The sequence below is a fragment of the Acipenser ruthenus genome, chromosome 19 (assembly GCF_902713425.1).
Source record: "Acipenser ruthenus chromosome 19, fAciRut3.2 maternal haplotype, whole genome shotgun sequence".
NCBI lineage: Eukaryota > Metazoa > Chordata > Actinopteri > Acipenseriformes > Acipenseridae > Acipenser > Acipenser ruthenus.
Genome location: NC_081207.1, coordinates 32762216 through 32789888, shown reverse-complemented (window position 1 = coordinate 32789888; position 27673 = coordinate 32762216). Strand labels below are relative to the sequence as shown.

The 27673-nt window shown below is 46.1% G+C and overlaps 2 protein-coding genes and 1 non-coding gene across 9 annotated transcripts; all 3 read left to right on the top strand.

Annotated features, from left to right (window-relative positions):
• The first annotated feature begins 173 nt into the window (after window positions 1-173).
• sf3b3 (splicing factor 3b, subunit 3) lies at window positions 174-14476 on the top strand. 3 transcript variants are annotated; one of them, XM_058992920.1, is made up of 27 exons: window positions 174-302; window positions 1445-1577; window positions 1663-1818; window positions 2364-2534; window positions 2918-3090; window positions 3475-3616; window positions 3808-3920; window positions 4189-4326; window positions 4506-4609; window positions 4761-4926; window positions 5085-5180; window positions 5522-5594; window positions 7426-7577; window positions 7838-7993; window positions 8271-8426; window positions 8714-8857; window positions 8981-9103; window positions 9190-9344; window positions 9468-9642; window positions 9742-9947; window positions 11178-11334; window positions 11668-11793; window positions 12188-12400; window positions 12553-12651; window positions 12860-13003; window positions 13106-13210; window positions 13538-14476. In XM_058992920.1, the coding sequence occupies exons 2-27, from the start codon at window positions 1508-1510 to the stop codon at window positions 13676-13678; spliced, it is 3654 nt and encodes a 1217-aa protein (XP_058848903.1). In that variant the 5' UTR covers window positions 174-302; window positions 1445-1507; the 3' UTR covers window positions 13679-14476. The 3 variants fall into 3 exon arrangements, with proteins under 3 accessions (XP_058848903.1, XP_058848904.1, XP_058848905.1); XM_058992921.1 differs by having other exon boundaries at window positions 176-302; window positions 1448-1577; XM_058992922.1 differs by lacking the exon at window positions 174-302 and adding an exon at window positions 381-400.
• Window positions 1982-2063, top strand: LOC117424857 (small nucleolar RNA SNORD111). Its single transcript, XR_004547939.1, has one exon. It is a non-coding gene; the product is annotated as a small nucleolar RNA SNORD111 (small nucleolar RNA).
• A 3507-nt stretch (window positions 14477-17983) lies between the features above and the next one.
• On the top strand, window positions 17984-27660 carry il34 (interleukin 34). 5 transcript variants are annotated; one of them, XM_034040348.3, is made up of 7 exons: window positions 17984-18127; window positions 19932-20020; window positions 21378-21484; window positions 21950-22030; window positions 22755-22940; window positions 25856-25988; window positions 26623-27660. In XM_034040348.3, the coding sequence occupies exons 2-7, from the start codon at window positions 19975-19977 to the stop codon at window positions 26658-26660; spliced, it is 591 nt and encodes a 196-aa protein (XP_033896239.3). In that variant the 5' UTR covers window positions 17984-18127; window positions 19932-19974; the 3' UTR covers window positions 26661-27660. The 5 variants fall into 5 exon arrangements, with proteins under 5 accessions (XP_033896239.3, XP_058848898.1, XP_058848899.1 ...); XM_058992915.1 differs by lacking the exon at window positions 17984-18127 and adding an exon at window positions 18171-18242; XM_058992916.1 differs by lacking the exon at window positions 17984-18127 and adding an exon at window positions 18249-18593.
• The last annotated feature ends 13 nt before the right edge of the window (window positions 27661-27673 follow it).

Here is a 27673-nt window from a genome sequence, read left to right as displayed (position 1 = left end):
GAGATACACCTGAAAAGTTTTGAAAAAAAAAATCACGATCACGATTCCTGTAGATTTCACTTAACTCGATTGTTCTACTCGTTTACAGGTACAAGATTACAGCATTACATCGATTTCAGCAGTTTTTATATCAGGCAGTTTGTTGGGCAGCTACACGAGAAAGTCGTTTGAGTGATTGCATATCTGTGAAAGGACCTCGGATGCAGAACGTACGGGACTGAACCGAGAAACAGAAGGAGAAAATGGAGGCGGTGTGAAATTGGAATCGTGCAGAAATTCAGGCCATCGCGACCGCTACACAGGTAATAAGAACTCGGGTTCGTTTTACAAGCATTGGGTATCCCGTATACGCGATATTTCCAAGGTTGAAGTGGTGCAGTCCACATTTCTGCGTGGAAAGGTGCGGATGGTGGTATGAATGGAAACTCTCTATCTCTAAACGCAAACAAACCGGCCTGTGCCTGTTACAGCTGCGGTCCTCCACGCAGGGGGGCTGTTTTGAATGTAATAAAGGTGTTGTTTTTCTAAAGCATGTCTTTGTTTATGTTAAGCTTTAGTTGCAGAGCACTCCACATCGTACTAGTCTGTGCGACTGTAAGTTTATAAATCTCCCGCTCGCAGATAGGGGAGCCCTGTACTGGGGGGTTGTGTACTCGAGTGCGTTTTGTGAGTAAATAATACTTTCTGTGATATAAATAATTTACTAATGCGTGATTTAAAGTAAACGCTTAGAAACTGTTGAGAACGATTGAAAGTGTGTTGCAGTGAAAGCAGTTTAGTCAGGAATGCTGTTATTGTTCGTCTCACGTGCGATGTATGTATTCGCTGTCGCAGTAGAGTTGTTAGCGTCTCCTATGCGATGTATGTATTCACTGTCCCAGTAGAGTTGTTAGCGTCTCCTATGCGATGTATGTATTCACTGTCCCAGTAGATGCATGACTGCTCCGTGCTCTATTTCACTGGTGTTTAATTTGGGAGGTTTGAGTACAGGCAGGTACAGTATTGTTATTCTACAAACCTCTGCGTGCAGGAGCAGGCCTGAAACCAGGGCATGATGTCACACAGGCAGCAGCGCAGAGTGGAGTTGTGTTTCTGTTTTTTGCAAAATGAAGTGCATTTCTGTTTGTAGTATAAATCCAGCACTAATTTCTACCTTTTTTTCTTCAGTGAAGTAATATAGTGATTATACTTCTGAACTGTATTTGCCAGTCTTGATTTATGCAGTAGAATTTGGTATTGGGGAGCAAACTCTGTTACAAGCTTCACACAGATTTCCTAGTTTGATCCTGGGTTTGGCTGCAGTGCCAGGATGCTGTTGGAGTGATGAGATTTCTCTTGTCTCTTTGACCTGTTGACAATGGAGAGGAATCCAGTTGTGTGAGCTAAAGCCATATTAATGCAAGTGTTGGCTGATGAATTGTGTTTTTGTTTTTTGTTTTTGCAGCAGTTGTAGGAGTTCGTATCAAACCTTGGCTGTTTCAGTGCAAAGCTTCAGAACTGCAGCATCATGTTTCTCTACAACCTGACCCTTCAGAGAGCCACCGGCATCAGCCATGCTATCCATGGAAACTTCTCTGGTAATTCTTCTCCTCGACTGCACTTCCCTTCCACAGGACAGCCTGCCCAGCTACTCTAACCTTCTAACCCTCTGTACTCCTTTAGGGACAAAGCAGCAAGAAATCGTCGTTTCCAGGGGGAAGATCCTGGAGTTGCTTCGCCCCGATGCCAACACTGGCAAGGTGCACACCCTGCTCACCATGGAGGTGTTTGGGATTATCCGCTCCCTCATGGCTTTCAGGCTGACGGGCGGGACAAAAGGTGAGTGTGACTGCGGGTCAGAATCCAGGCGCTGGGATGCAGTACTTCATGAATACAGCTGGGTGGCAGTGTGGTCTGGTGGGTAGAACGGAAGGGCTAATAGGGGTGGAGCCAAGGACTTTGTGACTTTTGCAAGGTAATGCTTTTGTCAGCTATTTTGGGTGCTGGTGAAGTGATGAGTTTTCTCATGTCTCTTCTCTGAACTTTTTAACTTTGGAGAGAAATTAATATCTCTGATCATCAGAACAACCCAAACCAAATGAAAGTAAAATCTGGAGGGTTCTAATGCACTGGATAAAGGTGAGGGAACACAAAGCCACTTTTACAGGAAAAGTGGCTTAAAACCTGGTTCCAGGAGATTAGTTTGAGGCAACGTAGCTGTATGGAACCCCAAGTCTCCCCTGGTGTGCCATGCAGTGCCTGAAACTGAGTTCAAACCACAGTGGCTTTGTGTTCCCTCAGCTTTAGCAATTGGATAATTGTTCCTTAAGGGACTCTTTCCCCTTTTGAGTACTAACTGGTGCTGTCGTGCCTCATGATTTCAGACTATATTGTTGTGGGCAGCGACTCGGGGAGAATCGTCATCCTGGAGTACCAGCCCTCCAAGAACGTGTTTGAGAAGGTGCACCAGGAGACCTTCGGCAAGAGCGGCTGCCGACGCATCGTCCCGGGCCAGTTCCTGGCTGTCGACCCCAAGGGCAGGGCTGTCATGATCGGTGAGGGTTCAACAGTATCTGCATTGTAATATACTGGGGCTCCAGAGTCGTTGCTTCCTACCATTGCATCACCATGACATGCTGGAAGAATTACAGGAACACAAATTCAACAAGTTTGTTAAACATTATTATAATCGGTAATTCATTCTTTTCTTTTTTCCCCCTGTTCTTGAAAAATATTTGTTGTAAACAGTTTTTACTTTTTTTATTTTGGCAGATGTTCTGGTGCGGTTTCTGACCTGAGTCATTTGAGATGTGTTTTTCTTTATTTTATCCCTGTAATTAATGAAAGAATTGGAATGAGTTTGAAACAGGTGGGAATGTTTTGCATGCCCTGGGTGCTCTGCCCCCAGCTGAGTGTTTCCTCTCTGCCCCCCTGGCAGGAGCGCTTGAGAAGCAGAAGCTGGTGTATATCCTGAACAGAGACGCTGCTGCTCGCCTCACCATCTCCTCCCCTCTGGAGGCGCACAAGGCCAACACCCTGGTCTACCACGTGGTGGGGGTGGACGTGGGCTTCGAGAACCCCATGTTTGCATGCCTGGAGATGGACTACGAGGTAACCCTGCGTCCCTGCCCTGGTCCAATACTGCTTTACCCTTCCCTCAGGACAGACTGTTTTATCATGTACGATCAACTTCCACGGCTTTGTTGCAAGATTGATATCCACCAAGACATTCAGAACTGTGTGAAACGCTGGCTCCGATGTTGCTGCTACATTTCCTTCTATACTATAAATGGCAGCTCTGTGTGTGATATATGGCTCTCCACGTGTGAGTGTGGTTCCAAACCCTTCCCTGGTGTGGATTGGGGTTGTTGTATTGGAGTGTGAGTGTGTGTGTGTGTGTGTGTGTGTGTGTGTGTGGTTCCAGACCCTTCCTTGGTGTGGATTGGGGTTGTTGTATTGCAATGCTCTGCCTCACACTGCCCGTCTCTGTTCTAGGAGACAGATAATGACCCGACTGGGGAGGCTGCCGCCAACACCCAGCAGACCCTGACCTTCTACGAGCTGGACCTGGGCTTGAACCACGTGGTGCGCAAGTACAGCGAGGCCTTGGAGGAGCATGGGAACTTCCTCATCACAGGTGTGGGGTGCTGTTGAAATGATGAGTTTTCTCATGTCTCTTCTCTGACTTGTTAACACTGGAGAGGAAAAAACAGATTTCACAGTGGTTTGTCTTTAAGCAGATTGACTGTATTTCTTGGGTACAAAAGCAGCCCTGCATTTGTGTTGTAAAGTGACGGGTGACTCAAGCCTTTTGTTACCTGTCTGCAGTCCCGGGAGGATCTGACGGCCCCAGCGGAGTGCTGATCTGCTCTGAGAACTACATCACCTACAAGAACTTCGGGGACCAGCCAGACATCCGCTGCCCCATCCCACGCAGGAGGGTAAGAGGCGCAGGCTGGAGAGGTGTTGCGAGGGAGGATCCTATATTTTAAAAGGGTTTCATTGACTACGTAGTTTCTCTAAACATGAGCTTCATATGAATAAATTCTGTCCAGGCCTGAAATGATTTAAATATCTGTCTCTACTCTGTGTCCACCTCTGGAGATAATGTAAACTGTTGTGATCAGGCAGTCTTGCTTCTCGCTGGGACTCGCTACCTTGGTTTACTCAGGCTCACAGTGTCCGTCTGTCTGTCTGGTGTTTCTGCAGAACGACCTGGATGATCCAGAGCGCGGGATGATCTTTGTCTGCTCCGCCACGCACAAGACCAAGTCCATGTTCTTCTTCCTGGCGCAGACCGAGCAGGGCGACATTTTCAAAGTCACCCTGGAGACGGATGAGGAGATGGTGAGCTGCTGGGCAGGGCTGTTGAAATGAGGAATTCTCATGTCTCTTCTCTGACTAGTAATTTCTGGAGAGAAATAATAATTTCTGATCAAAGCCCCCAACTGATCTATAAAATATTTTTTTCTAATTTTATTTAAATATTTTTTACAAAAATCTGATCTCCATCTCCTCTTTCTCAGGTGACTGAAATCCGTTTGAAGTACTTCGACACCATTCCTGTGGCAACCTCCATGTGTGTGCTGAAAACAGGCTTCCTCTTTGTGTCCTCCGAGTTCGGGAATCAGTAAGTCTACAGTTTGTTTCTTTGCCGTGGCCCCTTACCGAAATCAAGCCTGTTGCAGGACCCCTGTAGCTCAAACGGGTGATGGTTTCTCGTGTCTGTAGCTTGCTGTGTTCACTGCCCCCCTGTTTAACTGCTCTTCTCACTGTCACAGTTACCTGTACCAGATCGCACACCTGGGGGATGATGACGAGGAGCCAGAGTTCTCCTCTGCCATGCCGCTGGAGGAGGGAGACACCTTCTTCTTCCAGCCGCGGCCGCTGAAGAATCTGGTGCTGGTGGACGAGCAGGAGAGCCTCTCCCCCATCATGAGCTGCCAGGTGAGGCTTATCAAAGGGGCCTCTGCAAATGGAGTTATGCAGCATCGCCATGGATTTGTTATATGCAGTGTAACATGATCTGTTTTACCTGAGCTTTGCATTCTTTGTTTTGGAAATGTTGAGGAAGGTGTGCTGACTCACTCGCTTTCATCTTTCAGATTGCTGATCTGGCAAATGAGGACACGCCCCAACTGTACGTGGCCTGTGGCAGGGGACCCAAGTCCACGCTGAGGGTACTGAGGCACGGACTTGAGGTATGAGAGTTTCATACAGTCCAGATATCTGTGCGTCTCCTGGGCGCTAATGCAATCGCTGTCTAGGATTTTTAAAATAAAAGCTGTTGAAATGATGAGATTTCTCATGTCTCTTCTCTGACCTGTTAATGCTGGAGAAGTACTTCTCTCTGATCACAGTGATTGCCTTTAAGACGCTGTTTCTTGGCTTAAAAGCAACCCTACATTTGAGTTGACAAACCAGGTTTTTCTTTTTTATTGTCTGTCCTTTTGAAAAAAACAAGTGTGTGAGGTTTGGTTAACAGTATGTACATAAGACATGGCGGTCCTGCACAGTGCTGACTGCCCTCGTTTCCCTCCAGGTGTCTGAGATGGCCGTCTCGGAGCTGCCCGGTAACCCCAATGCAGTGTGGACAGTGAGACGTCACATTGAAGGTATGTCAGAGATACTGGGAGCCTTACTGGGGAGCTCTCTGAATTGGGCTCCTGTTAACAGAGATCGATTGTACCACCCCTGTAAAGAACACTGGTTGGGTATCCTTAGATTTGAAATTTCAGAATTTGTTTTTTTTACCAGAAGGACTGCTTGCATCTAGGTTTACTTGTTAAAAATAACTTGTGATGGGGGATCTTCTTGAGAACAGATACTCACACTGTTGCAGCCTTCATGTTTCATGGTGTTTAGAGCAGCTATTGTCTGACAACGGGACTGACTGACATTCTGCAGTCCGGTGCACAGGGCAGTGCTTGCAAGGTGACACTCGTTGAAACTGCAGCATACAGGCACAGGTATATACATGTTAGCATGCTGTGTGCAGCCTCTTTGATTGCATGCATGCAGATATACGAAGTGGAGGTGAAGCCTCAGGATTGCAGCATGATGCGTTGCAGTTAGAGACGGTATTGCAAAGCTTTTCCTGGCTGTGTGGGTTACAGCGTGATCATGGTGCTTGAAGCTCGTATTGGTTTGCTGGGATTCGGTGTGTAAGGGCTGTGTTTCCAATCGAGGTCCTCTGGGGAAGGGACCACTAACAGTCCAGGTTATTTATTTCAGATCACTTCCTAAAGTCTAAGAGGCTTTATCTGAACCCTCCGGGAGTCCGTGCTGCACCCCGTCTCCTTCTCAACAGTTTGGTTAAGGGGTTCTGTTGAGCTCTGTGGAAGTGTAGCCGTGTCCCCCGTGTCAGCGCAGTACTAACCCGGGCCGGTGTTTGGTGCACTCCCTGCCAATACCGAGCCTCTCTTTCTCTCCCACAGGTGCCCGGGACGAGTGCGGCTCTCCCCGGGGGGCCCCCCTCACTGACGCCAGCTCTCAGCACTGGTTAGGACACTCTTTCTGTCTTTTACAACTTCCTAACTGAAGAGGAGCCAAAATCAATCTCATTCCCTTCAATACATCTCATTAAACCAGTGGCTATTAAGAGTGGTTCCTCTGACTCTGATCTCATCTACAAATGGGCTCAAGTACATAGATAACTTGAACAAGGTCCTGACTTCTAATGGACAGAGTTACGTAGTGTCACTGGCTTAAAAACACACACTTCATTGTGACTGACGGAGGCAATGCTTGGTCTAATCATTGCATTATAAGAAATACATTGCAGTTCTCATCAGTGCAGTCCTGGAAGGGAGATGAGGTTGAGTTAGGATGGCAGTCCTAGCAAGTTTCTAGAAGCGGGAAACTCCTCTCTACCCACCTACACGGGTGGAAAAACAAGCTACAAAGAAGCTTGAAGGTCAATTGTGCATCTACATGAACGTGTGTGGAATAGTTGTGTGTATTTCAATTCCTAGCACGTCTAGTGAAGGTTAGTGTGGCAGGGAGGCTTGTATGAGAAACACTGTTGGAGAGCGCCTGATAACCAGAGGGAAGGAGAGCATACAATAGCAGTAGTCTTTGATTAGAGACAGTACAGTCAGCACCACTTTATCGGGATGCCTCAGGAGAAGGAAAAATATCCTGAATAAGTGGAATAAGTCACACTTTATAAGGGCAGGACGCCTGAGGGTGCAGGAGTGGATACACTAACAGTCAGATTAGAGACAGTATGAGGACAGGTTTGCAGAGGGTGCAGGAGTGGATACACTCAGATTAGAGACAGTATGAGGACAGGTTTGCAGAGGGTGCAGGAGTGGATACACTCAGATTCGAGACAGTATGAGGACAGGTTTGCAGAGGGTGCAGGGCTGGATCATGCTGAGTGTGTACAGTACCTGCTGGTTGTTGAGCAGGGCTCCTGTGAGCTTTCCTGCTTTCTCTCCCCAGACGAGTTTGACGCCTACATCATCGTGTCCTTCGTGAACGCCACGCTGGTGCTGTCCATCGGGGAGACTGTGGAGGAAGTGACTGACTCGGGCTTCCTGGGCACCACCCCCACCCTGTCCTGCTCTCTGCTCGGGGAGGACGCGCTGGTGCAGGTACCCAAGCAACACACTCCTGCAATAGCTGGGCTACTGGGCTACAGATACAAATGGAAGGCCTATTAAGTAACCAATATGGATCATTCCTATAGTGGTAGGCAAAGGGTTGAATGCAGTTTCTCCTCCAGCAGCAACTGGTGTTTGAATAGTAAGATTATCTTTGTGATATTTCTCTCTGTCTCTCTCTCTCTCTCTGTCTGTCTGTCTGTCTGTCTGTCTGTCTCTCTCTGTCTGTGTCTCTCTCTCTCTCTCCACAGGTATACCCAGATGGGATCCGTCATATCCGGGCAGACAAGAGAGTGAACGAGTGGAAGACTCCGGGCAAGAAGACGATTGTGCGCTGTGCTGTTAATCAGAGGCAGGTGGTGATCGCGCTCACTGGGGGAGAGCTTGTCTACTTCGAGATGGACCCGGTATGTGTCTTTCCTGCCTCCACAATGATTGAGCCGGGATTGGTTGCTGGATTCAGCTTTTACTGTTGGCTCCAGTATCAACCGTTACTTTTTATCACTGCATCTGAAGCTAATTGTTAACATTAGCTCTGTGTGTGTTTTTTTAATACATTTATTAATATTCTACATTTTGAGGTTGGGGTTTTGAGTTCTGTAGAACTGATACAAAGATAGCAGTAATCTCTGTGTAAGAGGTCTCTGCATGTCTGTCTGACTCCCCTCTCATCCTGCCCTGTAGTCTGGTCAGCTGAACGAGTACACGGAGCGCAAGGAGATGTCCGCGGACGTGGTCTGCATGAGTCTGGCCAACGTGCCTCCAGGAGAGCAGCGCTCGCGCTTCCTGGCTGTGGGGCTGGTGGACAACACTGTGAGGATCATCTCCCTCGACCCCTCTGTGAGTGCTTCTGTCTCTTCCACAGTTCACAACACAAAATTAATATTTAAATTATTTACAAAATAAAAGCTTGGATTGCCTCAACTCTGGGGAGCTGTTGAAATGATGAGATTTCTCATGTCTCTTCTCTGACCTGTTAACACTGGAGAGGAAACAACTATCTCTGATCACAGCGAGTTGCCTTTTGAAGTAAGTTTGCAGTATTTTGAGTTGACATGCTGGCTTTCTGTCTGCATGTTATTTGCATGTATATGAAGGCGTCTTGCTGATTCCTGGTTTCCTTGCAGGACTGCTTGCAGCCGCTCAGTATGCAGGCGCTGCCGGCCCAGCCCGAGTCCCTGTGCATCGTGGAGATGGGCGGCACGGAGAAGCAGGATGAGCTGGGAGAGAAGGGCAGCATCGGCTTCCTGTACCTCAACATCGGCCTGCAGGTGCACTGATCTATACGCCTGCTGTTTTATGCATATAATTTATCTTAACAGATGTTCATGTTTTCAATTCCGATCAAGAGTTCTCCCAGATGCTGTTTTGAAAGCTTGTGTTTGTGTCTCCAGAACGGCGTGCTGCTCCGGACTGTGCTGGACCCCGTCACAGGCGACCTGTCCGACACTCGCACCCGATACCTTGGCTCTCGCCCGGTGAAGCTCTTCCGTGTCAGGATGCAGGGCCAGGAAGCGGTGAGCACACCACTGCATTTCACTCTCCAGTGGATTATTTCAGTGTTGAACCTACTCGCTGACTCCTCGCTGTCTCTGTCTCTCAGGTGCTGGCCATGTCCAGCCGCTCGTGGCTCAGTTACTCCTATCAGTCTCGCTTCCACTTGACGCCGCTGTCCTACGAGACTCTGGAGTATGCGTCTGGCTTTGCCTCGGAGCAGTGTCCGGAGGGCATCGTGGCCATTTCCACCAACACCCTCAGGTAAACTACCTCATGGGGCAGCATTTTAATTGAGGCACTGTATATTGGTTGGGATTGAGGCTGTCTGTATTGAGTGCATTTGAGGCTCTGTATTTGTGGTAACTGCTTGTGGTCTTTGTCCAGGATCTTGGCTCTGGAGAAGCTGGGCGCAGTGTTCAATCAGGTGGCGTTCCCCCTGCAGTACACCCCACGCAAATTCGTCATTCACCCCGAAACCAACAACCTGATCCTGATCGAGACGGACCACAACGCCTACACTGAGGCCACCAAGGCACAGCGGAAGCAGCAGATGGCCGAGGTAAAGGGAGGGAGATGGGAGGGAGATGTAGTGTTCAATTCTGCCTGCTAGAGGGCACTGTTAAGCCGCTTGTTCTTTGCTGATCTGTGCTATTTCCAGGAAATGGTTGAGGCCGCCGGAGAGGATGAGCGGGAGCTGGCGGCGGAGATGGCGGCTGCGTTCCTCAACGAGAATCTTCCCGAGGCGATCTTCGGCGCTCCCAAGGCAGGCAGTGGACAGTGGGCCTCGCTGGTGCGACTCATCAACCCCATCCAAGGGGCCACCCTGGACCTGGTGCAGCTGGAGCAGAACGAGGCAGCGTTCAGGTGAGCCGGGGCCCGGACAGCTCCCTGCGGCCACGCCCTGCCTCTGCTGCTGGGATATGATGTCACTGTCTCGCTTACCCACCTTCACACTAACTGTATTACAGTGATCCACTCCCTTGCTCTGCTGTTGGGATATGATTTCATTCACACTAACATGTACAGTAATCCGTCGCATATACGCCTGCCGTGGGACCAGAGTAAGGGCGCATATGTAAAAAGGCGGATAAATGAATCCTGTTTTAAATACCAGTATACACAGCTGGAGCAATTATTGTAGCGACCTGGACAACTGGGGGCTCAGAAGACCTCCTGCTGTGGTTGTGTTGTACGCGTTGTGTGTATTGTATGGTATGCATGCGAGGTGTGTGTGCGCAGCCGGGAGTGAATGGGGTTAGTTAGATTGCACGGCTCCATGTGTGAATCGTGGAGGAGGAGCCGTTCAAAAATTGTATGACGGTTTTTTTGAGTGAGAAACAGTACCTGCCTACCGCGTGAGACTTGAAGCCAGCTACAGTTGTTTGTGGTTAATAAATAAGACACTCACCTCAGTGACTTTATTGCTGGCGCTGCAAAGAAAAGGGACGGCGGTACATTATATAACCCCAATTATTGTTTTGAGATTCAGCTTTTACAAGGGAACTCCCCTAAATCCCTTGTTTAGAAAGATGCAGGGTATTAATGCTTGCGACAGAGTGAACAACACACTGAACAGCTCATGTGACACTTCCAGCAATGGTTGCGCACGGAGCACATACAACACAGTGTACAAGAACGCTGGTGGATTTACAATCTCTGAACTAATCTTCTCTCTTCAATAATAAACTAACGTTGCCGAAGCGATTGATCATGGCGGGTAAACGGGTAGGGCGGATACGCGACGGATTACTGTATCACAGTGATCCACACCCTGGCTCTGCTGCTGGGATACGATTTCATTCACTCTAACGTATTATAGTGATCCACACACTGGCACTGTGCTAGGCTTTTACTGTGGGACACTTTTCCAAAAGGAACATTAGCATTTTTTTTTTTTTTTTAACAAGACGCCTTTTTATTTAAACATGAATAGCTTCCTGTGGCCACTTAGTTTTCCAATTTGACAAACAAAAACATGACAAATAATTTAAATAAAAAAAGGCATTCACATTATAGCACTGTGACTTATGTGGCACTGTGACTCGCTGTATGAAGTTGATGCTCCTGAGTGCAAGTGGCTGCTTCTCTCTGCAGTGTGACTGTCTGCAAGTTTGCCAACGGAGGAGAGGATTGGTATGTGCTGGTGGGCGTGGCCAGAGACCTGATCTTGAACCCGCGCTCTGTGGGCGGTGGCTTCATCTACACCTACCGCCTGGTGAGCGGCGGAGAGAAGCTGGAGTTCATGCACAAGGTAAGGGGGATATTGCTTTTTGTAATGGAACATATGATAGTAATGGAATTGTAGGATTCAGTTTACTTTCCTAAACCTATGAGTAACCACATTTAAGCGTTTAATCTTCAACCTATTGGGGAATTTTTATAACCAATCAAAAAAGCCCACCGGCCCCCAGAAGCCCACAATTAGAGTGCTGTCATGCTTTTATAATGCACTGCAACATTGATATGTGTATATGGGGACAGGAGTATATGGGGGGGATTGTATCACCGCACTCTGCACACATCCTGATGAGTACACACTACAACTTGTGTGTGTGTTATATGTTTAAACTTGTTTCCTCCCCAGACGCCAGTAGAGGATGTCCCCTCTGCTATCGCTCCCTTCCAGGGCAGGGTTCTCATTTCCATTGGGAAGTTGCTGCGGATCTACGACCTTGGGAAGAAAAAGTTGCTCCGCAAGTGCGAGAACAAGGTAACTGGAGCTTCCTGTGTGTGCGGGACTGCGCAGCAGCTCTCTCCACTCAGATTCTGATCAAGCTGTTTAAAAGCAATGAGAAACTGAGTGTGAAAGGCATCAAACGTGTATCTTGCGTTTCCATAAAAGGAAGACCATAACTGCAAGAAATTATGTAAAATGCCTGCTTCGTAGTTCCCTTGTGAAATTGTCATGCTTTTGATTGCAGAGGAATACATTTCCTCCAATTGTGTCATTTGTAATGCTGCAGCCACCTGTTTCTATTTCTGTATTAAAGGGCAGGTTCATCATTTTATTTTTTTCATTTTAAACTTGGAGAGCTGTAATTTTACAACGCCTGTGTAGTTTCAGTCCCGTAACTGCCAGCTTTTCCTCCTGTGCCTTCCTGCAGCACGTCCCCAACCTCATCACAGGGATCTACCCCATGGGGCACCGTGTGATCGTGACGGACGTGCAGGAGAGCCTGTTCTGGATCCGCTACAAGCGCAATGAGAACCAGCTGATCATCTTCGCTGATGACACGCACCCTCGCTGGCTCACCACGGCCTGTCTGCTCGACTACGATACCATGGCCTCTGCAGACAAGTTCGGCAACATCAGCATCGTACGTACCGTGCTCCACTGGCTGGGCGCCTTTACTATTAGCCCAGTCACTCTTAGGACTAGGTTCATATTACTCTTGGCGGAGATGCCCATGTGACCAATAACTAGAAGACAGCGTTTAGTCTTAGTGATCTGTTAAACTCGTCCCTTCAGGTCAGGTTGCCTCCGAATACTAACGATGATGTGGATGAGGATCCCACTGGAAACAAGGCGCTGTGGGACAGGGGTCTTCTCAACGGGGCCTCCCAGAAGGTATGTGCTGCAAACGGGGTTACAACCTCACTCCATTGCTGCTGTCTCCTACACTATCTAGAACCTCGCTCCATTGCTGCTGCTTTCCTACAGTGGATGTAGATCCACTCTTTGCATGACACTGATGGCTCTTAATTCCATATTTACAGCTGTGGTGGGGGATGCATGTTACTGTGATACTTTATTAATGAGGACTTGCTCTTCACAGGCGGAGGTGATCATGAACTACCACATCGGGGAGACGGTCCTCTCCTTGCAGAAGACCACGCTGATCCCTGGAGGCTCCGAGTCCCTGGTGTACACTACCCTGTCTGGGGGCATCGGAATCCTGGTCCCCTTCACCTCTCACGAGGTGAGACCGCGGGGCGCTGTTAATCCTGCTGCACTTGGCTTCATTTGAGTGAATATGACGGGCTTGAATAATACTGTCCTTTTTCTCTTTCTCTGTCTGCAGGACCATGACTTCTTCCAGCATTTGGAGATGCACATGCGTTCAGAGTACCCCCCTCTATGTGGCCGGGACCACCTCAGCTTTCGCTCCTACTACTTCCCTGTCAAGGTGGGCAATTTCCCCTGATTTGCGGGCGGATGGCTGGTAGCAGCTGGTAGGAACATGGCTTGCTGTCAGCCTGCGGGTACAGTTAGAAAATCCTGTGCAACAGTCCTAGCACGCACTTGCCACAAGTTACATACTGTTAGAAATGCAGGGGAGAGAGGAGCTGCACAAGTTTTAAAGCGCTGTGACAGATCGACCCTCTTGTTCCACTGCCAGGAACACTCGGCTAGGGAATTAGTTCATCTGCTACATTAGTTGCAATGGAGGCCTGTGGCTTCTCTCTGAGTTTACACTGAGTTAATTAGGAGAGTGTGTCCTTTCTCTCTGCAGAACGTAATCGACGGGGATCTGTGTGAGCAGTTCAACTCTATGGACCCCAACAAACAGAAGAGTGTGTCTGAGGAGCTGGACCGAACACCACCCGAGGTCTCCAAGAAACTGGAGGATATCCGAACTCGCTACGCTTTCTAAACTCCCGCTCAGAGACCCAGAGTCCATCCGAACACCTCGGGCTTCTACAAACTGCGTTAAAATCTGTGGCCCAGACACAAGCACCATTGTTTATTGTCTCTTTTCATGTGTTTTTTTTTTGTTTGTTTTTTTTTCTTCAATTGTGCTTGCCAGATACAGAGAAGTATGGTACTTTTAAACCCCTAGACTTTCACCTGCCTTTAAACAACAGAACTACTGCTGACTGACCCCACAACTGAGCCTGGCTTTTCTTTTGATTTATTTAAGCACAGAAGTGTGTACTAAATGCTTTTGAATTGAGGGCTGCGTTTGAGTTGCATGTTCAGCTGCGTGTATGCAGGGCCAGCAGGAACAGGGTCTATTGAAGTGTAAAAGTGAATACTCTCTAATACCATTCTGTTGAGCTTGTGATTCAGGAAACTGGTCACTGTAAGTTTTAGGTTAAGTATAGTAGATTTTGAAAATGGCTCTGCCTGGGTCATACCAGCTTGGGTAAGCTGGTTTGTCCTGTCAGGATGAGCCTACTTTAAATACAGTCCACACTTGGCCGGACAGGTTTTAATTTAAGGATGTGTAATTATACTTCCCGATCGCACAGTGTTAGTCGTCTGGATCCAGGCAGTGATGGTGAAAGCCGGTAGAAATCTGAAGAGTTGAAATGGCAAAGTACTACAGATAGAAACTCAGCCTTGACTGTTGCTTCTGGATGTGGAAACCGCCAGTGGAGGAGGGTGGCGGTCTGATGTGAACTGTAATGTTTGGCTGTGCTGTAAATAAACTTTTGTATAAGGTTGAAAAGTGAGCTTCTGCCTTTTTTTCTTGTGAAATTTGCATCAGCCTCTTAACTTCATATTAGAAAGGTGTGGAGGGGAGAGTTTCAGAAGCTCTACAGACTCCTGTGAATATAGTAGCATTGTCTTCCTTGTCAAAAACAAAACAGAGTTTTTTTTCAGTACAATACATTTATTTTATTGATTCTGCTTTTTTTATGTTGGATATTATTATTATTATTATTATTATTATTTGTTTATTTAGCAGACGCTTTTATCCAAGGCGACTTACAGAGACTAGGGTGTGTGAACTATGCATCAGCTGCAGAGTCACTTACAATTACGTCTCACCTGAAAGACGGAGCACAAGGAGGTTAAGTGACTTGCTCAGGGTCACACAATGAGTCAGTGGCCAAGGTGGGATTTGAACCGGGTACCTCCTGGTTATAAGCCCATTTCTTTAACCACTGGACCACACAGCCTCATGTAGGGCTTAGTTTTCTGGGGTTTTTTTATCACAATGTCCCTTTAAACATATTTTGAGCCAATTTGCTTTCTTAATCGAACACTAATTCCTAAAGGAAGAGGTTTCTTTTTACCCTCATATCTTGATTGAGTTAACAAATGACGTGCATTGATCTTACCTGATTTTATCTGAACCTGCATTTTGTTCTGGCGCTAATCGGACATTTCAGCGTATTCATTTCCACTGCATTAGTTTCTAGTGGTGCGTTGCTAATTTAAGGCTTAATTACGGTTTAAAGGGATAGAGAGATGAAAAATAAACTGAAAACTAGAAGCCCTAGATATAAGTTTTGATGTATAGAAAGCCTTCTATTTGAAATGTTTGTCAAACAGTTGTCCGTGTCTCTTAGTATTCATCTGCTGTAGAATGTGTTTTTCATGCAAACCAAGACTCGCAACTCTTTCCAGAGCGAATGCCAGAGCATTGTTGCCCTTGGAAATGTAGGAAGATGAGTAGCCCATGAGACCGTGCAGCTCCTCCCTCTTAACTAAACCAGGGCAAGTCCCCTGAACACTCTGTGCTAACTGATTAAAACTGAACAGGGCTTCATTGAAGAAAGTAGTAACCCGGGTAGGAGTGGGATTTGGGTTTATTTGGGGTTCTGCAGCTGCTGCTTCAACAGCTGTCAGATACATTCTGACATTCCAGAGGAAAGTTCCTCTGGACCAATACGCTGTCTTGCTGCGTCCATGTGACTCCATTCTCTTTGAGAAACAGGCTTAATTCTGGGCACACTTAATCTGTGATTCTGTGCAGCTGAACACTTATTTGTTACACAGTCCTTTCAAGCAGTGGACAGGTGAGAATGCAGTGTGACCAAAGTTGGGCAAAGACAGAACAGTACTTTCTGTTCTGTGTATACTGTTTGGTAATACTTCCCTTTAAGAGCAGCACTTTGTTTTGTCTGTAATTTGACACACCCAGTAATAATGAAGACACTGCACTGTGTTCAGATCTGCAGAGGAACAACACAGGCTAAATACATTTAGAGAGCTGATTACCAGATAGCTTTAAATGTATGGCAAGCCAAATGATCATTTATACATCTCAAATTGCATTTTAAGATATCTTGAAATATTTTGAGATACCCAAATCATGAAACCGTAAAACTTAAATTAAATGCCTCTGGCGTTTTATTTACAGTATTTGCCAGCAGCCCCGGCACGTACTGGAGACCGGTGCTTATTTGAAGTTTTACGGTAAATAATGTTTGTTGTTTAGGGATACCTCCAAATGAACAGGAAGTCATTTAGCGATATCTGTATGAACCCAGTTATTTAGACATATCTCTGAACAGGGGGCTATTTAGAGAGATCTATATGAACAGGGAGCTCACCCTCTCTTAACTGGAGTCCCCCAAGGGTCAGTCTTGGGTCCTCTCCTGTTCTCTCTCTACACCCGCTCCTTGGGCCCCCTCATCGCATCCTATGGTTTCTCATACCATTTCTATGCTGATGATGCTCAGATTTTCCTCTCCTTCCCCACCTCTGACTGCACCATCTTCTCCCGTATCTCTACCTGTCTGTCTGCTATTTCCTCCTGGATGCACTCGCATCACCTCAAACTCAACCTCTCTAAATCTGACCTCCTTTTCTTTCCCTCCTCCTCCCCCTCCTCTGATCTCTCTATCTCTGTTCCTCTGGAATCTACCACACTCCCTCTTCCTCAGCTAAGAACCTTGGAGTCACCCTGGACCTCTGCTTCTCTTATTCCCAGCACATCTCCACTCTGGCACGCACTTGCCAATTCTTCCTGAGCAACATCCGAAGAATCCGATCCTTCCTCACCAACTATGCTACCCAGCTCCTGGTCCAGGCCCTGGTACTCTCCCGCCTAGACTACTGCAACTCCCTCCTGGCTGGCCTCCCTGCGTCCACCACCCGTCCGCTCCAGCTCATCCAGAACTCTGCTGCCCACCTGGTGTTCTCTCTGCCTCGCTTCGCCCACGCTACTCCACTACTCCGCTCGCTCCACTGGCTCCCGATCACCGCTCGCATCCAGTTCAAGACTTGTACTAGCCTACAGATGCCTTGACCAGTCTGCACCCAGCTACCTCCAGACCCTCATCTCTCCCTACACCCCCACTCGACCTCTCCGCTCCGCCTGCACTAGAAGACTAGCTCTACCTCCGCTACGCTCCCCTGCCTCCAGAGCCCGCTCCTTCTCCACCCTTGCCCAGTCCCTGACCACATTCCGGCGCCTCCTTAAGACTCACCTCTTCAAATAGCACCTGTAGAACTCCTCTGTTTGTATCCTGGGACACTATCACCCTTCATGTAAATGTGCTTTATTTTGCTCTTATCTGCCCCCTATTTTACTGCATTTAATCCTGTACTTCAGAATACTGTAATCTGCCAAGTGTTTAACCTGTAGTACTTTGTATTTAATCACATCCTGATGTAACTATCACTATTTAATCATATCCTGATGTCACTATCACTATTATCTGCTGTATTATTGAATTTTGGTTTGTCACACTTGTACTTTGCTTGAACAAAAGTTATTGTATTTCTTGCTCTTATTGTATTACTTGTATTGTAACACTTGAAATGTATTTGCTTACGATTGTAAGTCGCCCTGGATAACGGCGTTTGCTAAGAAATAAATAATAATAATAATAATAATAATATTTAGAGATCTATATGGACAGGGAGTTATTTAGATAGATCTATATGAACAGGGAGCTAATTAGAGAGATCCCCAAATGACAGTTTGGTGTACCATGCTAGCCAAACATTAAAGATATCTCACATTTTTAGATCTCAGAATGAAATTAGGATATCTTCAAACTGGTTTATTTACAGACATTTCAAATTAATTTAGAGAGATCTGCAAATTATTTACAGATATCGAAGTATTTCAAGATATCTTAAAATGCAATTTGAGATCTCTAAATGATAATTTGGCTTGCAATAGACGGATTGGTGTGCAGTGTCTGTGCTGCAGTTTAATTACAAAGACCAAGAAAACGAAAGTAAATGCGGTTTGTCCCGGTTGAGAGACATGTGACTAAGAACTTCCATTGTCTCGGGAGTGACGGGGAATTCCAGCTCGTTTCTGGTTGTTCCCAGATTCAGCATTTCGGCGGACACTGCAGGACTCTTGCTCACAGCGGGGTGATGATAAAGACATACCTGTAGACGGCGTAACTGCGTGAGTATGATGTGGTCTTCGCGCTGTCAGCTGATTGTGTAAGGGTAATGTGGATTGAGCTGTACATCGGGAGAGATTTCAGCAGTGCGTTGTATTGCATTTCAATGCAAAGCTAGTGCGTTTTCCCTTCTTGTTACTGCGTTGTGTGTGCTATTAGAACTTGCTTAAGCTGTTGCCTCCATGCTTTGACCACGCTTCTCATTACGCGTCACGCAGTGCACAGAGAGTGCCCGCCTGACGCGATTCTGGTTACCTAGAAAGAAACCTTCCTCCTACACTGGAACCCGAGTTCAGTGTATTCCGGTTTGATGACTAGAATACTTTGTTAGGGTAACCAATCGGCGTACACGCAGCAGATGGACGTGTTTACCTCGGTTTGAAGGCAGTGGTTATTGGGGATGCTGCAGCTTGGACACTTTATTAGGTCCTGCATATCTCTGTGCAGCGCAGGCGGCTTGGGGGATGAGTATGAACAATTTACGTCAAATATTGAAACAGGTTATATATTTATAGATACTGGCTATTTAAACAGGTTCTGTATGTGTAGATACTGGCTATTTAAACACGTTATGTATTTAAAGATACTGGCTATTTAAACAGGTTATGTATGTGTAGATACTGGCTATTTAAAGTTTGCAACACTATTACGACGACTATAATAATAACGAGCTTGTTATCTGAATGTTGTGTAGTGAGTGGTGTCCCACAAACATCGTTTAATTTACTGCAAAATAAATGAAATGTTTATTTTGTAAAACAAACAAAAAAGAAAATGACCACGTACAGCATTTACACTGATAAAGAATATACATTGATAAATAATTTTAAACAGCTGCCTACAAAGTATTTGTTTAGTTTAGCGCCTAAAAGCTAGCTATTTTTTTCTACAGTTATTTACGTCTTCGGACACAAACGTCATGAAACGGTAACACGTGTTTCGACTTGTTTCAACAGTCTTCTACAGTGTTACAAGATGACAAAGCTACAAACATTCGCTGTCGCACCCACCTTTTCTGCGCTCATTCTTTGCCATGCGATTTGTTAAAAGCTTCCATTTACCTCTGTAGAATCTGGCGGCACAGCGAAACGTTCGGATCAACAGTTCTGGTTGTCTTGTGGATTTCTTTGATTTATCTGTGTCTCTTGGAAGAACAACGAGATTCAAGGTAGTAATATATATATATATATATATATATATATATATATATATATATATAAACACATGGATGAAGGCTATATTTGCATCCTGAGCCATTAGAAAAAAATAATACCACAATAGTGATGTCAAAAAGTGATAACTCCTCTAGAGGAAAATATACTTGAACTTTGACCCATTCGACTCCTCGAGACCATTACTTTCAATTCAAACACAAAATGTCTCGTTTTCTATCACTCGACATCACCCACGGTTCAAATCCCACCTCAGCCACTGACTCATTGTGTGACCCTGAGCAAGTCACTTAACCTCCTTGTGCTCCGTCTTTCGGGTAATACGTAGTTGGAAGTGACTCTGCAGCTGATGATTAGTTCACACACCCTAGTCTCTGTAAGCCGCCTTGGATAAAGGCGTCTGCTAAATAAACAAATAATAATAATAATTGCGATGCTACATTGTGTTTCATGGCACCGTGTGTGACACTGCGATGCTACATTGTGTGCTTGGAGTCAGCGCAGTTCTGTAACTGTCCTGTCACTCCTATGGCGTTTCTAATAAGCCCAGCTGTACTGGCAGTGTTGTGCTAGAAATACAATTAAACAGAAACAGAGCCAAGCTGGATGTAACCCTGTGTCTGGACTGTCCTAGCTGCAGCTCAGGAGTTCCCTGGACAGGCTTCCCTGGAGGAACCATGCAGCCCACAAGCAAACCATGGGCTTTCTTCACCTTGATCACTGGTGAGTACACTGAAGGAAATGTCCCATGTACAAGTCTTTGTTATACACAGTAGTGTTTTTCTATGAGAGGGTTTGGTTGTTTGGTCAAATCGCATGGATAACAATGTCCTATTTTCTCAGGCAATTCTAATTGGTAGTGGCCTTGGGATAAAAAAAACAGATCCAACCCTGTTTTCAAATGCCAGTTCCAACACAGTGGCCTTGGTGTTTGTGCCTCTGTTTTGATCTCAAAGGCCACCAGAAGAGAGCAAGCTAAACCCACGCTGGATCAGAGCTGCTGACAAAGCCTGCCTGTCTCTGGTTTAACACAGTTAAATAAAGCCTGTCTCTTGCTAGCAGTGCCCCTGGTTTAACACAGTTAAATAAAGCCAGTCTCTTGCTCGCAGTGCCAATGGTTTAACAGAGTCTTGTTCTGTCTGCAGCGTGTTGCTGTTTATGCCAGTGTGTTCAATGTGGCTTGGTTTCCTTTGTGCTGCATGTCAAGGCAAGTGTTTGTACTGCAGAGGCTGTCTGTGTTTTATGAGATTTGTCGTGAAGATTCAGGGTGTTACATTATTTTAGACTATCAGCCCCTAGGTTTGACCCCATGAGTGTGGTATAGCCTCAAATTACCTGTAGAGCATTTTCTACATAGAAAAACAAAGAAACAATTAAAAGGCTATTTATTCCTGTGAATACTTGGCACCTCTTCCCCCCACAATGTAGCACTGTTCTGCCACAGGAAGCTGCATTAGAGAATGGTAGCCTGCAACAGGAGGCTGCATTAGTGAAGGGTAGCCTGCAACAGGAGGCTGCATTAGTGAAGGGTAGCCTGCAACAGGAAGCTGTATTAGTGAAGGGTAGCCTGCAACAGGAGGCTGCATTAGTGAAGGGTAGCCTGCAACAGGAAGCTGCATTAGTGAAGGGTAGCCTGCAACAGGAAGCTGTATTAGTGAAGGGTAGCCTGCAACAGGAGGCTGCATTAGTGAAGGGTAGCCTGCAACAGGAAGCTGTATTAGTGAAGGGTAGCCTGCAACAGGAGGCTGCATTAGTGAAGGGTAGCCTGCAACAGGAAGCTGCATTAGTGAAGGGTAGCCTGCAACAGGAAGCTGTATTAGTGAAGGGTAGCCTGCAACAGGAGGCTGCATTAGTGAAGGGTAGCCTGCAACAGGAAGCTGCATTAGAGAAGGGTAGCCTGCAACAGGAAGCTGCATTAGTGAAGGGTAGCCTGCAACAGGAAGCTGCATTAGAGAAGGATAGCCTGCAACAGGAAGCTGCATTAGTGAAGGGTAGCCTGCAACAGGAAGCTGTATTAGTGAAGGGTAGCCTGCAACAGGAAGCTGCCGCTGATTTCTCGAGTTCCCTGATGCCTCTGCAGGAGTGCTCTCGGTGCTGCCTCCGCTGGCGATGTCATCGACGGACATGTGCAGATGTCTGTACCCCCTGGAGAGGGAGCTGAGATACAATAACAGGCTCCAGTTCACAGTGAGTTCACTGACAGGTTCTCAAACAATGTTGACACATTGTACATTTCATTTAAACACTACAACATTTCAAAGTGGACTGGGAACTCAAAAGTGAGCGCATTTACCCAAATCTCTTCTATTATCGTTTTAAATCTGTCCCACACTGTGTAATGGCTTTAGCTCTGTTTTACTTTTTTATTGTTTATTTCTTCATGTATTTATTGCACACCAAGAAAACCCTGTTGAGATGAAGTGGTTCAGTGACACACAGCCTCAATCACATTCAATACTGTTACCAGCTGCAGTGTGAAATTCATTTATTACAAGAATGATATTACTGTTGAGATGAAGTGGTTCAGTGACACACAGCCTCAATCACATTCAATACTGTTACCAGCTGCAGTGTGAAATTCATTTATTACAAGAAACAGTTACCATGACATGCCCAATTCACTTGACCTCTTTCCCTTTGTTTTCTAAACAGAAACACAATTTTCCCATCAATTATACCATCCTTGTCCATCACGAGGAGGTCTTGAGAATATCCAACATTACCAGATTGTCTGTGAGTTTTTGTTCCCACTATATAATTTTTGTGCAGCTTTGTCTACCGTCACTAAGCTCATTGAATGACTGTGGATTCTATGCAGTGCACCACTGTGAGTGTGTTTGCAGCACACTGTAAGAAAAGCACACACCACTAATGTGTAAAAGTAGTAAAAATAAGGTCTAGTTTATTGTAGTAATAGAATACAAACAGAGCAGAGCTCCGGTCTCAGTAGAATGGACACCTGAGCTCCCTTTATGCATAAGAGAGTTTCATCCCTCAAGCACAAGACATGCACAGCATTTCAGATACAAACCATTTCCATATATGGTTGTTAATAAGTAGTTTAATTCATTTCTACATGTGTAGCTCTCAGAAATATGCTATTATTATGCAGATAATAAACTGTGAGAGTGGAAGACTGGATGGCATGACTCCAGTTGTTTTTCGTCCTTGCAGGGAAAGTTTCTGTGAGATTCTGTTTCTGCTTATCTCATGCCCCTGACAGTAAGCTCAGAATAGAAATTGTCAAAACTGCACTCACTCCTGACACACAAGAAGAAGAAAAGAAAATGATACACAAATCCTCCACTCTTGTGGGTTTGATAAAACCCTTTATTGTGCAGTATATGCTTTAATAAAGATGTTACAATAATCTTACACAGCAGTGTATGGAAAATCATGCATTCTGTACAATGAGCACATCGATCCAGAATCTGACGAGCTGCCCTGTGTTGTGCAGGCATCGCTGAAGAGCAGAGGGGAGGAAGACATTGAAGGCAGCCTCCAGAGAATATGGCTGTACATCAACAAAGAGGTTATGAAGAAGATCCGCATGGTGCTTCCAGAGCAGCACCCATCCCAGCGCTACATCTCAGACCTTGAAGGCCTGTTGAAATTAATTCAAATGCATTTCCCTCAGTCTGAGGTGAGTGCAGCACGGGGACTGCGAGCCCTTCCTCCCACACTTTCTCTTTGGCACTCAGTGGAGTTCACAATCTGCTTCTGCACTCCGGTATTAATCAGCCAGTGGTGGTTTAGTTTACCAGTGTTCCTGGGAAATGTCATCAGGATGACAAACATCATTTGTAGAATAACCTTGTTTTTTTTCTGAACCGTTTCACTGTGTCCTTGGATCCTGGAGGGAGTGTAGCAGCATCTAGACTGTAGACAGGGAGCTTGAGTCTCTGTGTCAGACTGTAGAGAGAGGGAGCTTGAGTCTCTGTGTTAGACTGTAGAGAAAGGGAGCTTGAGTCTCTGTGTCAGACTGTAGAGAGAGGGAGCTTGAGTCTCTGTGTCAGACTGTAGAGAGAGGGAGCTTGAGTCTCTGTATTAGACTAGAGAGAGGGAGCTTGAGTCTCTGTGTCAGACTGTAGAGAGAGGGAGCTTGAGTCTCTGTGTTAGACTAGAGAGAGGGAGCTTGAGTCTCTGTATCAGACTTTAGAGAGAGGGAGCTTGAGTCTCTGTGTCAGACTGTAGACAAGGAGCTTGAGTCTCTGTGTCAGACTGTAGAGAGAGGGAGCTTGAGTCTCTGTGTCAGACTGTAGAGAGAGGGAGCTTGAGTCTCTGTGTTAGACTGTAGAGAGAGGGAGCTTGAGTCTCTGTGTCAGACTGTAGAGAGAGGGAGCTTGAGTCTCTGTGTTAGACTGTAGAGAGAGGGAGCTTGAGTCTCTGTGTTAGACTAGAGAGAGGGAGCTTGAGTCTCTGTGTTAGACTAGAGAGAGGGAGCTTGAGTCTCTGTGTCAGACTAGAGAGAGGGAGCTTGAGTCTCTGTGTTAGACTGTAGAGAGAGGGAGCTTGAGTCTCTGTGTTAGACTAGAGAGAGGGAGCTTGAGTCTCTGTGTTAGACTGTAGAGAGAGGGAGCTTGAGTCTCTGTGTTAGACTAGAGAGAGGGAGCTTGAGTCTCTGTGTTAGACTAGAGAGAGGGAGCTTGCGTCTCTGTGTTAGACTAGAGAGAGGGAGCTTGAGTCTCTGTGTTAGACTGTAGAGAGAGGGAGCTTGAGTCTCTGTGTTAGACTAGAGAGAGGGAGCTTGAGTCTCTGTGTTAGACTAGAGAGAGGGAGCTTGAGTCTCTGTGTTAGACTGTAGAGAGAGGGAGCTTGAGTCTCTGTGTTAGACTAGAGAGAGGGAGCTTGAGTCTCTGTGTTAGACTAGAGAGAGGGAGCTTGCGTCTCTGTGTTAGACTAGAGAGAGGGAGCTTGAGTCTCTGTGTTAGACTAGAGAGAGGGAGCTTGAGTCTCTGTGTTAGACTAGAGAGAGGGAGCTTGAGTCTCTGTGTTAGACTGTAGAGAGAGGGAGCTTGAGTCTCTGTGTTAGACTAGAGAGAGGGAGCTTGAGTCTCTGTGTTAGACTAGAGAGAGGGAGCTTGAGTCTCTGTGTTAGACTAGAGAGAGGGAGCTTGAGTCTCTGTGTTAGACTAGAGAGAGGGAGCTTGCGTCTCTGTGTTAGACTGTAGAGAGAGGGAGCTTGAGTCTCTGTGTCAGACTGTAGAGAGAGGGAGCTTGAGTCTCTGTGTTAGACTGTAGAGAGAGGGAGCTTGAGTCTCTGTGTCAGACTGTAGAGAGAGGGAGCTTGAGTCTCTGTGTTAGACTGTAGAGAGAGGGAGCTTGAGTCTCTGTGTTAGACTAGAGAGAGGGAGCTTGAGTCTCTGTGTTAGACTGTAGAGAGAGGGAGCTTGAGTCTCTGTGGTAGACTAGAGAGAGGGAGCTTGAGTCTCTGTGTTAGACTGTAGAGAGAGGGAGCTTGAGTCTCTGTGTTAGACTAGAGAGAGGGAGCTTGAGTCTCTGTGTTAGACTAGAGAGAGGGAGCTTGAGTCTCTGTGTTAGACTGTAGAGAGAGGGAGCTTGAGTCTCTGTGGTAGACTAGAGAGAGGGAGCTTGAGTCTCTGTGTTAGACTAGAGAGAGGGAGCTTGCGTCTCTGTGTTAGACTAGAGAGAGGGAGCTTGAGTCTCTGTGTTAGACTGTAGAGAGAGGGAGCTTGAGTCTCTGTGTCAGACTGTAGAGAGAGGGAGCTTGAGTCTCTGTGTTAGACTGTAGAGAGAGGGAGCTTGAGTCTCTGTGTTAGACTAGAGAGAGGGAGCTTGAGTCTCTGTGTTAGACTAGAGAGAGGGAGCTTGAGTCTCTGTGTCAGACTAGAGAGAGGGAGCTTGAGTCTCTGTGTTAGACTGTAGAGAGAGGGAGCTTGAGTCTCTGTGTTAGACTAGAGAGAGGGAGCTTGAGTCTCTGTGTTAGACTGTAGAGAGAGGGAGCTTGAGTCTCTGTGTTAGACTAGAGAGAGGGAGCTTGAGTCTCTGTGTTAGACTAGAGAGAGGGAGCTTGCGTCTCTGTGTTAGACTAGAGAGAGGGAGCTTGAGTCTCTGTGTTAGACTGTAGAGAGAGGGAGCTTGAGTCTCTGTGTTAGACTAGAGAGAGGGAGCTTGAGTCTCTGTGTTAGACTAGAGAGAGGGAGCTTGAGTCTCTGTGTTAGACTGTAGAGAGAGGGAGCTTGAGTCTCTGTGTTAGACTAGAGAGAGGGAGCTTGAGTCTCTGTGTTAGACTAGAGAGAGGGAGCTTGCGTCTCTGTGTTAGACTAGAGAGGGAGCTTGAGTCTCTGTGTTAGACTAGAGAGAGGGAGCTTGAGTCTCTGTGTTAGACTAGAGAGAGGGAGCTTGAGTCTCTGTGTTAGACTGTAGAGAGAGGGAGCTTGAGTCTCTGTGTTAGACTAGAGAGAGGGAGCTTGAGTCTCTGTGTTAGACTAGAGAGAGGGAGCTTGAGTCTCTGTATTAGACTGTAGAGAGAGGGAGCTTGAGTCTCTGTGTTTGGTGAATATAAACAGACTGTTATTTGTATATCTTTGTTTCCAGGAATGGGAATTTCCTGAACTGCTCCAGGAGATCTATGGTGCGCTGATGAATCAAGAGCCAGCGCTGTGGAAGAAGGTGAAGCCGAAAGCGCTGCTCGATAACTGCTGCAAGACCATGAAGCTGCTGTTTGAGTGTGAGCGGCCCCTTCGTGGTTATTGTGTGGCTGTGTGATCAAACGGGACAAGGGGATAGTCTTTCAAGCTCTTTAACACAAATCTGTCATTTCACATTTGGAAATGTGTGTACTTGTTTTGGTTCTGCTGGAACATGTTGAATAGTGTGTGTCACTGTGTGTGTGTGTGTATGTGTCACTGTCACTGTGTGTGTCTGTGTCACTGTCACTGTGTGTGTATCACTGTCACTGTGTGTGTGTGTGTGTGTGTGTCACTGTCACTGTGTGTGTATCACTGTCACTGTGTGTGTGTGTGTGTGTGTCACTGTCACTGTCACTGTCACTGTGTGTGTGTGCGTGTGTGTGCGCGCGTGTGTCACTGTCACTGTGTGTGTGTGCATGTGCGTGTGAGCCCTGCCCCCTCCGGTGTGTGTTTTCACACAGCAGTCCCTGGGAGTCTGGGAATGTCAGGCAGGAAGTAGTACAGAGGCGGGGGCTGCTGTGTGACGTACCATGGAAACATGAAATCCAGACTGAGAGCTGGCTGGATCCTACACAGCTGGACACTGTTCCAGAGAGCACTCTGTGCAGCACCTGAAACATGATGCCAATAAGCACAAAGCTGCATTGAGACACTGTGCTCTCTCTCCTGCAGGTGACTGGAATGGAAGAAGACTCACGTCTGCCCACTGAAGATGGAATGCTTTTACTGTCCTGTATTTGTGTGTCTCTGTCAGAAACCAAGCAGCTAAGAAACACCAACTGCTGTGCTTTACTTTTGGGTAATTTTCTGTTTTTTAGATGAATTAACCCTGCTTTGTATTATTAGATTGTAATATGATTAATAGTGTTTTTGTATCATATTGTATATTTGTGGCAAAATGAGTTGCACCCAAAGTGTTTTTTTGTTTGTTTTAAAAACATGAGCAGGTACATACGTAAATAGTGTATGTTTTATACGCCTTAATGAAGAAACATATCATTCATTATGTTAATCACTTACTCTACTATTATGATGCTGCATTGTACAGCATTTCATGATTGTGTAAATACCAAAATACACATACATTCCACATTGAAATGCAATTGAATTGCGGAGCATGAGAACTAAAGACTGACAGCATTGTAATGTTTGTTTTTACACGGTTAGACTTGAGATATGATGCAATCAATGCATTTTGTTTTAAAGAATTATCAGAATCTAAACAAACAAACACACACCCCGTCTCTTTCTCTGAATATCTCTGAATGAATTCGCACCTTGGAAACGTATGATACTAATACACCAGGATTTCTTAAACTATATAATATGCAAGATACATGTTCTTCTCATTGGAGGGAGGTTGTCTGAGTTTGCTTTGTATGGCTGGTGTAATTGCTGGTAAAGCACAGGACCTGTGCTGTAAGTTATTGTACAGGTGTACCAGGGTCCCTTCTAATGGTTGAACAGCGTGGTCACGTGTCTATTTAAATGTTCCGATAGCCAGTATCCACAGAGGTATCAAGTACAAGGGATGTATAGTAACTGGCCAGGCGACTCTTTTGTAATGTATGCAAATTTTACTCCTGGTTTCCAATCACTACTAAAACTACTCAAGTATATATCTGTGCAGTGTATTATTAACATTGCACAGTGTGAGGATCTCTTCATACACTGCCATTGAGAAACGGCAATAAAGGGCTTGGGAAAGAGTGTTGTGTTGAGT

Coding starts and splice junctions, on each gene's coding strand:
- sf3b3 (XM_058992920.1), top strand. CDS start 1,508: ATGTTTCTCTACAACCTGACCCTTCAGAGAGCCACCGGCATCAGCCAT. Junction 5,595..7,425: donor AGTGAGACGTCACATTGAAG/GTATGTCAGAGA, acceptor TTCTCTCCCCAG/ACGAGTTTGACGCCTACATC. Junction 7,994..8,270: donor TCTACTTCGAGATGGACCCG/GTATGTGTCTTT, acceptor CCTGCCCTGTAG/TCTGGTCAGCTGAACGAGTA.
- il34 (XM_058992915.1), top strand. CDS start 18,175: ATGTGGATTGAGCTGTACATCGGGAGAGATTTCAGCAGTGCGTTGTAT. Junction 21,485..21,949: donor ATAACAGGCTCCAGTTCACA/GTGAGTTCACTG, acceptor TTTTCTAAACAG/AAACACAATTTTCCCATCAA. Junction 25,989..26,622: donor CATGAAGCTGCTGTTTGAGT/GTGAGCGGCCCC, acceptor TCTCTCCTGCAG/GTGACTGGAATGGAAGAAGA.